The sequence below is a fragment of the Manis javanica genome, chromosome 4, assembly GCF_040802235.1.
Source record: "Manis javanica isolate MJ-LG chromosome 4, MJ_LKY, whole genome shotgun sequence".
Lineage (NCBI taxonomy): Eukaryota > Metazoa > Chordata > Mammalia > Pholidota > Manidae > Manis > Manis javanica.
Window position 1 is genome coordinate 135915701 of NC_133159.1, and position 13365 is coordinate 135929065.

The following is a 13365-nucleotide window of genomic DNA, read 5'->3' on the forward strand; positions in this document are numbered from 1 at the left end:
GCCACTAGCCAAACGTAGTACTTCTATACTTGAAATGTAGCTATTATGACCAAAAGTTTAGATTTTATTGAAATCAAATTTAAATAGACACATGTGACTAGTGGCTACTTAATGTATAGAGCATTTCTATCCTTTGATATGTGATTCTTAACAGTTTTGGAGGCTTGGTCCTATTTATGAAAATAAATCACTTTGCCTTTTATATACTATCTGAACATGCATGCAAGATTATTATGGAATAAAAATGACATTAAATTAAATTTGCACACTTTTAAATTAAGAAACTGTAAATTCCTAGCCATTCATTCAAATAGGTTTGGCGGACAACACAATATGCAATGCTACAATCCTTTCAGAGGGTTAACATGATCCCCCCCACCACACATCCGGAACAATATCTTTCTTCTGAATATTCCCTGTGCCACATCTCACCTGGCTTCACGAAAGCTGCATGTAGGTACCTCCTCTTCACCAACCGCTTGATTTAATAGGTGCCTATAAAATCCACTGAGATCTTTCTGTTTGGTTACATCCAAACGTGCTAAGAGAGGGAAAGCAAAAGTGAGAATAATATATTCACTGAGGCACAATGCAATTCAGTTTTACAGGTATAGAGTAACATATATACTGTGTAAACTCTCCAGATCCAGAGTTGCCAAACTAAAGCCTGAAGGCCAAATATGGCTTGCTGCCCAATTTTGTAAATGAATTTTTGTTGGAACAGAGCTCTGTTCATTTATGTATTATCTAAGGCTGCTTTTGTAAAGGCAGAGTTCAGCAGCTGCAACAAAGATTATATGGTATACAAAGCCTAAAGCATTTACTTACTTGGTCCTTTACACAAAGTTTGCCAACTGGTGCTCTAGATGAACACACAGTACATGCTTAGACTTAAAAGCTGATGAGCACATGTCAATTAAGCTATTTATAAGTACATATTTTATTTAGACCTTCAGAAATGACCATGAGTAGAAAGCACTGATATAAAGCACTAAGAATATTCTTTGGCCCCTGCACATGTTTGTTCTTTCATGAATTGTTACTCTTCTTCTAAATGCTCAAATGATGCTCCTTGAGTGATATTACTCTAGTTTTCTTACCCTGGGAAATACAACTAGGATTTATATTTCACTTTATATTGTTTCTGACAAATGTTATGTATGGTGTTATACCTTAAAATAAAGCGTTTTACATTTAGAATCATTTGCTAGGGCAATGACTTGTAATGACCATAATTTTAAGTAACAAAAAGTCCAGCAGAAGTAATGCAACTGTGTTTTTAGTTGAAATCTGTTTTAAAATACAACATAATATATCTTGCACTTTGATTTTATACATAAATTATGACATTATCAAGTTCAGGGACAGAACAAACAGCTAACACGAGATGTAATTCTGCCGCCTGTTTCCTTCTACCCTTCTCCCTTTCCATTCACCTTCGAGTGCAGCAGCCCTCTTCTCTCTTTCTTCCTCTTCAGCTCTCTCTTGCAGTTTTTTCTTATAAGCAGATGTCACAAATGCCTCTTTATCATCAAATTCTCCCTTTTCCATTTCTCGTTCTCTCTGTATTTTCTTTTCCATTCTTTTTTCCTGTTCCTTTTTCCTGATCTCAACTGCTTTTAGTAAATTGTGAATATACTTGGGCTAGGGAAAAAAATAAGATTATTTAGGAAAGAGTCAAAGATAAAAATTAGTATTTTACTTTTTATTGTGAATTCATTAAGATTTAAATGGCTAGTCCAAATAGGACTATCCTCTCAAAATTCCATATAAATTTACTAGCAAGATTGAAACTAAAATTCTTTTCAATAAAAATGTATGTGTAAAGACAAATTATTCAGAATGTTACTTTATTTTTAAAAAAATACCAAATTAGTAATTTATCCAGTTTTTTAAACTCTTATTACAGTCTTAGTACTTCTTCAACAGATACATGAATTAGAAAGATTTCTGCTAGTTTTCACAGGTTGAAATATGATTATTTAAAATAGCTTTAATATAATTTTACACCATCACTCTACTTGTGGATACTGCAAGATTAATAATCCTTAAAAATCACTGTGCTTGTGAAAGAATGAATTTTAGAAAATCTGAACTTAGTATAAACCTTTCCCACTTATTTTCTTTTTCCAAACTAAAATTATGATCATGGTATGTGCAGATGATTCAGTTACCAGCCAGAAAGCAATAAACAAACAAAAATAACTGGTTGATACAGAGGTGAGGCTTAGAACCTCACCCCCACTGTTCTGAGAGAAATCTGCATCCGTGGATGTTTTGTTGCCCTTGTCTAGCTTGGATTAATACTTAGTCTATAGGCATACACCTGATCATCTACATTTGCCCTCTTACAGCACTAAACTATGTTTTCTACCTTTATCTTGCATCTACCTACCACTTCAGCATTTTATTAAAAAAAAAAATAATAATAATAATAATAAGGGAGAAATGTGGGATTCACATATAAATCAAGTATAAAAATCAAATGAATATTCATATTTGACCTGATTGTTTATAGTTCATAATGCGTGATTAATGCATGATTAAAACCGAAAGTTTCTGTGATGACTGCCCTTGCACTGTTCACCATGTAAGAACTTATTCACTATGTAAGAATTTGTTCACCATGTAAGATACTTGTTCGTTATGCTTCAGAAGATTGGAGACTGTTGAGAATTAGGCTTGGGGTTGATTAATGATTGTGCATTGAATCCCCTTATACAGAATTTTATTGTTGTTAACAACCATTTGATCAATAAATATGAGAGATGCCCTCTCAAAAATAAATAAATAAATAAAATAACTGGTTGATAAACACAAATAAATATGAACAGGAGCAGTACAAAGACTATGAAAAATTTTCAAAAAATTATATGCAAAGTTTTTAAAGCAAAAAACAAAATTTATAAAATTGTTAGGTAATGCACTTGTTCTTGTTAGGATACTAAATGTAGAGCTTCCTGGGTTCTAATTAGGTTAAATCTATAATATCTGGAACTAGGGACCCTTTACACGTCAAATGCCTAAAAAATTTTCTCAGATCATGCTTATGCTGAAGTAAGATTAAAATACAAAATACAGGTCAAGGCCAAGAAAGACTGTATTTTCAGCTACAAACCTTTCGGTCTTTTCCCAAAAGCAACTTGGGATTACTTTCCTCCTTTTTTTTCTGCATTTCATCATAAATACTGTCATATTCATATACAGTAGAGTCTTCTGCAAGGGCCTTCTGGATTTCCAGTTTCGTCTAAAAAAAGTTAAGTATGTTTAAAAAATATAATCCAGCTAATAGATAACATAAAAAGTCTAAATAAATTTTTTAATGAGAGGATTATGAATCAGAAATATATCAAAAATTGTATCAATCACATTTGAGACTGAAAATATGATCAATTCTGGAGTCAGGCTGCCTGGGTTTGAATCCTGGCTTTATACTTAACTGGTTACTTTGGGCAACTTGGCTTAATCTTTCTGTGCTTCAGTTTTCCTTGTCTAAAATACTGAGGATAATAATTTTATCTACCTTCCAAGTTGTCATGGTAATAACTTAATAAACTTAAAACATTTAGAACCTGACAGACAGTAAGTGTTCAATAAATGTTAACTATTATCTATTTTGTATGTAAAAGGAATTATCCAGATCAAAAGGTCAAAACTTCCAAAGTATGACTTAGAAACATCTACACACTAGGTTTTGAGAGGCTTCAATTGTAGTACATATTAAATTTTCACATCATTTTTAGTTGAGTTACCAAATAAAATGTTCAGTTTTCAAATGGTAGGTAATATACATATTTAAATGTACCAACATGAAAATAGGGGGCATATTGTAATTAACATTTTTGCGATATCAAATGTATAAAGTCCTTTGCCTTTGTTCATCATGTTCCCTTGATCTTATATGTTTTTCCTCTTTTTTAGGACATCAAAATCTTACCTAGAGCTTCAGGGCCAGATCAACCCCTACCTCTTTAAATGAGGCTATCTCTGAGGACTTTTATCCCCAACAAAATCTTTCTTTTGAATCCTGATGGTACATTCTGTACTGCAATGTTTAACTCTTAATAATACGCTTAATGTTATTGCTTTCTAACTGTTTCACAAATCTTGGTCTCTTGCCTGGTTTTAAGTTCCTGCAGTAATGAGACTACACATTTTAACTTTTTATTTAACTGCTAAGTTACCTACCACAACGTGGAACACAAAAGGGATCCTTTGAAGTAACAGGTTGATATCATAAGTATTCAAAGAACCGCCCTGATATTTCCAAGTTTTTACATACTAACAGTTAGAACTGGAATGATACACATGGTAACTTAAAAACTTTATTTCCTGGAATATTGTTTAAATATTAAAAATTAAAAATTTTTTCCTTTTCAACACTTACTTTAACCTCAGAAAAACAGTAATTTTTCTGCCTACATGGTGTATTAGCACTGCTTCTCCCTCCCCAAAACCAGCTTGGAGAACACAAAGAAGGAAACACAGAATCTAAGAAATAATAACCACCAACACAACAAAAGCAAAGGAAGGGGAGCACTAAGGTTGTTTTAAATTAGTAACATGCCATTGCGTATTTTGGGAGAGCACCAGAGGAGCATTTGTGTAGATACAAGTTATTATTAACTTAGGTCTCAGAATATATAAAGCAAAAACTAAATAAAACATAGAAGGAAAAATAGAAGTTCACAACAAGAGTAAGGGTTTTTAACATACGTCTCTCAGTAGTAAGTAGAACAGACAAAAAAAAAAATAGATTAACTGGCCCAATGGAAACATATAGAACGTTTTTCAAGCACAGAAGAAATATTTACAGAAACTCTTTATTGGACTATGTTCATCAACATATTTTAAAGATATGAAACAATACAATGGATGATCTAGGAAAACAAAGAAATGTTAGAAATCAGCAACAAAAAGGTAACCCAAGCCCCTATATGTTTAGAAATTAAGTTCTAAATAACCCATAGGTCAAAGAAGAAATCGTAATGGAAACAGCAAATATTCTCAACTGAGTAACAAAAATACTACTTATCAAAATTTGTGAGATGCAGCTATCCCAGTGTTTAAATACATACCTTAGATATACGTGTATTTAATGTATAGCTGTATTAACATATAGCTTTTAATACATGTATTAGAAAAGAGTGGAGAAACAGTAATGCAATCATTTCAAAAGGAAAAATAACAAAATAAACTCATAGAATGAAGAAAACACTAATTTGTGAGGACAGAAATTAATGAAGTAGAAACAAACTTACAAAGTGTATATACATCATAAGCTCATTTTATAAGACCCACCAAAACCTTGGGTTTTTCAGACATTCATATATTTTTTAAAAGTGGATAATTACAGTGAAAGAAAAGGAAAATTATAGGCCAATCTCACTTACGATGCAAAACTTTTTAACACTTTTGCAAATATCCTTAATGAAATTTTAGTAAATCAAAGGCAATGGCATATAAAAATACTGTGACTGTATTGGGTTTATACCATTTATGTGAAGTCATAATGATTTTTTTTCTCTTTTTTTTTATTAAAGTATCATTGCTATACAATCTTATGATGGTTTCAAATACACAAGACAGTGGTTCAACATTCACCCATATTATCAAGCCCTCACCCCCTCCAGTGCAGTCACTGTCCGTCAACGTACTAAGATGTTACAGAATCATTAACTATATTCTCTGTGCTGTACTACTGTTCCCATGACCAACCTATATTGTGATTGTGAATTACTGTGCCCCTTAGTTCCCTTCTCCCTACCTCCCAACTCTCCTTAACCCCTCCTCTTTGGTAACCACTAGTCCCTTCTTGGTGTCTATGAGTCTCCTGCTATTTTGTTCTTCTGTTTTGCTTTGCTTTTATACTCCAAAAATGAGTGAATTAATTTGGTATCTATTTCTCTGCCTGGCTTGTTTCACTGAGCTTAATACCCTCTAGCTCCAACAATGACTGATTTTCTAAGTTAAACTGATCTTACTTTACTGGCATGAATCCAACAGCCACGAAGTATTATTACCCTTTTTATATAGTTCATCCATGACTTTTAAAAACAAAAATAAACCAAAATATCAAACCAAGATCTGAAAGGAACCTCCTTATCTTGACAACAGATACCTACCTACCAAGGACCTACCACAAATTTTATATTTAACGATGACATAAAGTTTTTCAATGAAACAGGGAATGAAATTATATTGTCATCATTTAGTTTTACGGACTTGGGATTCAGATAAAAGAAAAAAAGTAGTCTGACTGTAGGACCCCAACCTCCCTGAGAAATAAGTTAGCCTAAGAGTAGCCATCTTGAAGCCCAAAAAGCCATTCTGATATATGACTCAGAGGGAACAACTGAAACCAGGTAACTCCTCTGGAAAAACAAGTTAATCAATCATGACTGCTGGCAGCGCTAACCTCTCGGTTAGTTAATCATAAATGCCGACCCTACCTTGCTACACCCCCAGGACGTGGCACTAACCCAGAAATCGTAGGTTTGAAAAATTACTGCCTTTGTAGTATTGTTATCTTGCTATGTAGTATTGTTATCTTGTTATTACAAAACAATCTGTAACCATGGTAATCCTCTAGGGCTGAATGCCTCAGAAAATCCTATATAACCACTTAGTTGTAAGTGCTCAGGGTCCTCGTTGAGACCTGCTGCGACGGGCTGACTTGGACCCCAACTAGTTGGCTTCCGAATAAATTCCTCTTGCTTGTTGCATCAAGAAACGTCTTTGGTGAGTGATTTGGGGCGGCGCCTTCCTCAGGGGAATCCAACATTTGGGGGCTCGTCCGGGATCATGCGCTCACCCCGCTTCACTCCCGAAGTCGCTCTTGGAGGAAGAGGTAAGATTAGTGGCGCCTTGAGTTGTCTGTGTTCTGTCTTCTGTTTTTCAGTGAGACCGGTCAGAATTCTGAAAAGGGGTACCCACTGTCTGGCAGCTGTCCCGATCCCATAAAGGGGTCGAGACTGCGTAGACGTACTAGGAGCACCGCAGGCTGCAACCCTGGGGGACGCCTCGGGGATGTTGGGAGGCCAGGGACGCCTGGTAGCCTCCCGTCTGTTTTTCTGGCAAGGTGAATCTGATGAGATAGGGTTGATTTTCAGGCGCCAGGAATATCAACCCTCTGATTCCTTTCGGTTTCTGTTTGAAAAAATGAGAAAAAACAAAAAGCGGCCGCTGTGTGTCTTAATCTGTGTGTGTCTCTGTTTTTTGTGTCTTTCATGTGCCTAATAATTGTTATACTGACAATGGGACAGACTCAGACAACCCCCTAAGTGTGTAAATGAATATATCTTTCTACCTCCGGATGGTATTAATGAAATTGATTTAAAGACAAGCGCTTGTGAAAATTGAGTGTTCTAAAACTTCCAGAAAACCTGATAAAAAAGTGTTAAGCATTAATGCTAATTTGAGTTTGCCTGAGGCGGGCATGTCCTGGTAGTTGTCGGCTGCCTGAGTTTACCTAGAGTCATTTGAGTCATGTTATCTGCTAAATCTTTTAAGAATAGAATGCTTAGAAGCTTGGCTTTGTCTAGTGTTCAGTGGGGGTCTTGTGAGTAGGCTAGCATAGTTGTTGCAGGTAAGTGAACTGGATAAGTGTGGCAAGTGAACACCTTTTTAATTGTGTGTTGCAGTGTGTATGCCTACCTGCAGCCTGAGAATCTTTGTAGTAACTTAAAGCCTTAGAGTTTTGTTAAGTTGAGAAGATGTGCTCTGTGTTTGCTGGGAGATTGTGCTGTGAAGCTCATGGTTGCAGAAATTGTAGAATGTGTTCGTAAGTTTGTCAGTCTAGGAAATGTTGGTTTGACAGTTTGCAGTGTCCTGCTTCTCAGTGTTCACTGGAGCTTGAAGTTTCTAATAGTTTTGAGTTCTGGTTAGAACTGCTTAAAGTGATAGAGAGGGCATTTCTCTACGTTGAAAGATCACAGCAGTTTCTCATGCTTAAAGTCTCAGTGAGTTGCCATGAAATCGTAATGTTAAAGGGACTAAAAGCTAAAGTTTGTTAACAACTGTATAACCTTTATTTGCCTTTGAAATATTTTGTTATTAAAAATGATTGCATGGCCTGAAAAATTGAATTCCTAAGCAGAATAGTAACAAAGCTTTTTTCAGCTGATTAAATGCACTTAGTTAACAAACCAAAATTTATTAAACTGTAGAATCTGGACAAGATTATGTTTCTCCCAGAAAAACAGGTTTCACTGTAAAGGTTTAGATAGACGAACGTGTGACCACTTTTGAGAAAAGTTGTAATAGATTTTTTGAGAACCACCAGGTCTTCTTGTTTAATTTATATGCTGTATGTTTTAAAAAAAAACATGGGGGACTCTCCATATTTTTTAATGCAAATAATCTTAGAGCTTTTAATAGAATTTGCATAGCAGCTTATATCTACTATTAAAGAGTAAAACATTCTTGAAGCTTTCAGGGAAGACCTGTAAACTTAAGTACTTTCTCTGCTTTTTTGTATCTTAGACACTTATGCTGAGTTATGTTCTTATTATTTTCACTGTTTGTAAGCTATTGATTGTAAGCCAAAGGTCATCATTTCTCAGTCCCTAAATGAAGAAGTAAAATGCCTGACCTCTTTCATCTCAAATCATATTTCTGGTCATATCTGAATATCTGTGTGAAAGAAAGAGACATTTAAATTTGAGATTCTGCTTAAACTTTTAAGTTGAATTTGACTATAGCCATATTCATTCTTTGTATGTATCTCTAACAGGTCTTTTGTATGCCTGGTGATATTATACTCTGCCTTGAGTTTAGACAGTTCTTTCAGCTAAATATGAATTCTTATTGTAGCTTTTTTCCCCTCCTGAAGATGAAAGCAGAAGAATCTACCATCTGCTACCATTCTCTCAAGAATGCTTAGTAACCTAAAATTAGTTTGACTTTCTGTATGTTGTCTTTAAAAATTGACAGCAGCAATCTCCCCTGCTGCCCCACTTTTTAAGATATCTTGTTTACTGTGCTGAGTATATAGACAATAAATGTGTAATGATAGTTCTAAAAAAATTAAATGCAAAAAGGTGCTTTTACCTCTAGTTAACTCTGATATTTTCCAGAGGGCCCCTGGAACATGTCAGAAGAATTTTTTCTCACTAGAGAAAGTATTTGACTAATTTGGCTTATTTATCTGATATATATATATTTATTTACCAGGAAAGCACTGTCAAAGAGAATGATGCTAAACTTTGTTACTAAATGTTTTGTATTACAGAAATATCAGAATTTCCTTATGTCAACTGTTTTACAGTAAGCTCTCATCAGATCTTTAACCATTGTCATTTGTAAGTCTTTTGTCATTTATAGTATTATCCCTAAACTGGTAAAGAACTAGATTTCAGCAGAACAGGTATTAGTTACATAAGATTACATAAACTAAAGAAAATGATTTTGTGTCTTTTTGTTTCAGATGTTGCTGGTAAAATGTTTTAACCTTGTTCTCTTAAACTGACAACAGTTTAGTAAATGACTATCTTTATGAGCAGAATTGAAACATCCTTCTCTCTACTTGATCCCTCCAGAGTTTAAAAACTTTCAGTGACTGTTTTTATATTCCATGGCAGTATGTTTATTTGCACGAGTTCAATAAGAATCTGCTTTCCTTGTGAGAAGACTACTTAAGAACACTGGTTATACTACCAGGGCTTTGACTGGAATGTCGTACCTGAGAGACATGTGCATAGACTCAGATGTGAACAACTTTAAAGAACTAAGATTGACTTTATAAAGCCAACAAAGCCCCTTGGAAGAACTGGCCTAGTACCTTGCTTACAGAGTTCCCAGCAGCCTTACCAGAAGCCACAAAACTGCAAATAGTAATAAAAATGAAACCCAGAATAGAAGCGCCAGCCTTCTGAAGCCCTCTCAACTGACCAGTGATGGAGACCTAGCTGCACCCTTTACTGCGCCCCCTTCTCAGCACGAAGCAGCCAGAGTGGTCATCGCCCCTTTTCCCTAGCAGCAGCTAGAGTCTCTATCTGTAGAAGAAAGAATGAGACCATACCCATAGCCTTCCCTGGTAAAAACAGGTATTTAATCCCTCCTCCCAAGAGATGGTGGGCTTGTAACACTGGAGTGACCCCATGTGTCTCTACTTCTGCCTTCAACTCCTCCCGTGATTTCTGTATCATGGTCCAGTTAGTACCCAGACTAATGTATCATGATGACTTATCATTCGTGGCAGAATTAGAACCTAAACTAAGGTATAAAAGAGAGCCAGTCTCACTCACTCTAGCTGTATTACTAAGAGTAGGAGTCGCAGCCGGAGTAGGACCAGGGGCAGCTGCAATTATACAAGGAAACCAACATTACGAAGGACTAAGAATAGCTATCGATGAAGATTTGAGAACTATAGAACAGTCTATTTCTAAACTTGAAAAGTCCCTAACCTCTCTCTCTGAAGTAGTGCTGCAAAATAGACGAGGGTTAGATTTACTATTTCTAAAAGAAAGTGGATTGTGTGCAGCTCTAAAGGAAGAGTGCTGCTTCTATGCAGACCATACTGGAGTAGTAAGAGACTCAATGTCTAAATTAAGAGAAAGATTAGATCAGCGAAAGTGAGAACGAGAAGCTAACCAGAGCCTGTTTGAATCCTGGTTTTCTAGATCCCCATGGCTTACAACTCTAATATCCACTTTGGCAGGACCCCTGCTTATTTCAATATTGCTCCTCACCTTAGGTCCCTGCATTTTAAATCGAGTAATAACCTTTATTAGAGAAAGAGTAAGTGCTGTGCAGGTGCTAATGCTGAGACAACAGTATCATACCCTCACACAACAAGAAGAAACCAACATTCCATGATTAGAATGTTCAGAAAAAGAAGTGGGGAATGTAGGACCCCAACCTCCCTGAGAAATAAGTTAGCCTAAGAGTAGCCATCTTGAAGCCCAAAAAGCCATTCTGATATATGACTCAGAGGGAACAACTGAAACCAGGTAACTCCTCTGGAAAAACAAGTTAATCAATCATGACTGCTGGCAGCGCTAACCTCTCGGTTAGTTAATCATAAATGCCGACCCTACCTTGCTACACCCCCAGGACGTGGCACTAACCCAGAAATCGTAGGTTTGAAAAATTACTGCCTTTGTAGTATTGTTATCTTGCTATGTAGTATTGTTATCTTGTTATTACAAAACAATCTGTAACCATGGTAATCCTCTAGGGCTGAATGCCTCAGAAAATCCTATATAACCACTTAGTTGTAAGTGCTCAGGGTCCTCGTTGAGACCTGCTGCGACGGGCTGACTTGGACCCCAACTAGTTGGCTTCCGAATAAATTCCTCTTGCTTGTTGCATCAAGAAACGTCTTTGGTGAGTGATTTGGGGCGGCGCCTTCCTCAGGGGAATCCAACATGACGATTAGATAAAGTACATTTCTAAGAGTATTTTCTCCCAGATTTTCATTTTAGTAATATAATCAAGTCAGTATTCTTCATGATAAAAGTTAGTCTGGGATTAAAGCAGCAGAGCTGAATCATCCAATGGGGAATAACGTGAAAATAGGCAGCACATAGGTGTGAGATCAAAGCACCAACAGGCAGGTGAGAGATGTAAGTGCTGTAGCCGTACCCCCAATTTCCACAAACAAACTATGTAAAAGCCACAGAGAAGTGGCTTTGAACAGCCATAGTTAAGAATAAAATTAGATTTGGGATTTATGCTTTAAGTAAGAAAAGGCAGCATAAAAATGCCAAAAGAACACTAGAGATGAGTCACCTACATGACTTTGGAGAATTCATCAGACTCTCTGGAACTAATTCTCCCATCTATATAGTGAAGAAGTTGAACTTGATAGATCGCTCTAAAATTCTAATTCAAAGCACTCCAGCATTTATAATAAGAATCATGGTTTGGTTTTATGTATGTATTAAATTATTTTGAGGTTGCTGAGTTACTTGTTAAATTCTCCTATGAAATTAAGATAATATCTTAACATAACTAAATATATAATTCTGTGCACATTCCCCGGGGGGGTAGTAAAACACATGGTTAAAAGGCTGGGCTGTGTGATTTCACTGCCTGAATTTGAACACAACTTGACCATTTACTAACTATGAGACCTCATGAAACTCATGTAATCCTTTTTTTTTTGTTTTGTTTTAATTATGGTATCATTAATATACAATCACATGAGCAACACTGTGGTTACTATATTCCCCCCATTATCATCAAGTCTCTACCACATACCCCATTATAGTCACTGTCCATCAGCATAGTAAGATGCTATAGAGTCACTACTTGTTTTCTCTGTGCTATACTGCCTTCCCCATGCCACCCCCTACATTAATATGTGCTAATCATAATGCCCCTTAATCCCCTTCTCCCTCCCTTCCCACCCACCTTCCCCAGTCCCTTTCCTTTTGGTAACTGTTAGTCCATTCTTGGGTTCTGTAAGTCTGCTGCTGTTTTGTTCCTTCAGTTTTTGCTTTGTTGTTATACTCCTCATGTAATCCTTTTTTGCCTTCATTTCCTCAACTGTAAAGTGGGGATTATAAGAACATCTATCTCTTAAATGGGTGTAAGAACTACTCTTATAGTTGCTATAATGTCTGGCACATAGAAAGTGCTTAAGAAATTTATCCTTATGCAGGACTCTAGTCAGACAAGGGTGATACAGGTGCCAAAAATTAAAGAAAATGTGGAGGGGAAAGAATTAAAATTGAAAAGGTACCTTGGTATAAGTTAATTTCATGAATGTTCTACAGCAACTAAATCTAAAATACACTGGCATGGTAGTAGAAAAATTAGTGAACCTTCAGGCTTAGTTCTATAGTTAGTCATGTGATCATGAGGGGTATCCTATCCCCTTAATTTCAGATTTCTTACTCAGGATGACAGGCAGATTTGCGAGAATTTAAAAAATATAATGTAGTATATATAAAAAGTACATGGAAATACTATACAGCACTATACAAAAATAAGGTGCTAACAAGTCTACTGAAAACTACCTGGTAGATGAATTTCAAATAATCATAAAATTGTGAAATCACTTTGGTTGTAAAGAGACTTTTTATAAGAAAGTAAACTCAGTAGAAGGAATTATTAATAATTCATTGTCAACCTACTGAGTCATATGAAAGCAGAAACAGGTTTAATGTACATCAGAGTAATAAAGAGCTAATTCTTCACTGAGTTTGTTTCCTTTTGAATTTATACAAGAAAGCTGAAATCTATATAAATCAAGAAACATCTTACATATTTTTTCAGAAAACAAGGGTCAAAATAAAATTATTTCTTTTTACACACCTACTCTGTTTAGTCTCAGCAACTAGACATGAAAGCTGATACTTAAAAATGTATGAGCTGTAATACTTCACCAGATGCATTTAACTCACTCTTTCATCTTAC

At 35.6% G+C, this 13365-nt stretch overlaps 1 protein-coding gene across 3 annotated transcripts in view; it reads right to left on the minus strand.

Annotated features, from left to right (window-relative positions):
* Positions 1 to 13365, minus strand: part of NSRP1 (nuclear speckle splicing regulatory protein 1) — a 65144-nt gene that overhangs the window by 4151 nt on the left and 47628 nt on the right. For all 3 annotated transcript variants that reach the window (XM_017674108.3, XM_037022771.2, XM_073235064.1), the window contains 3 exons: positions 3119 to 3247; positions 1437 to 1644; positions 433 to 541 (listed from right to left, as the gene is read on the minus strand). In XM_017674108.3, the coding sequence (XP_017529597.3) occupies positions 433 to 541; positions 1437 to 1644; positions 3119 to 3247 (446 nt within the window). The remainder of the gene's footprint in view (positions 1 to 432; positions 542 to 1436; positions 1645 to 3118; positions 3248 to 13365) is intronic.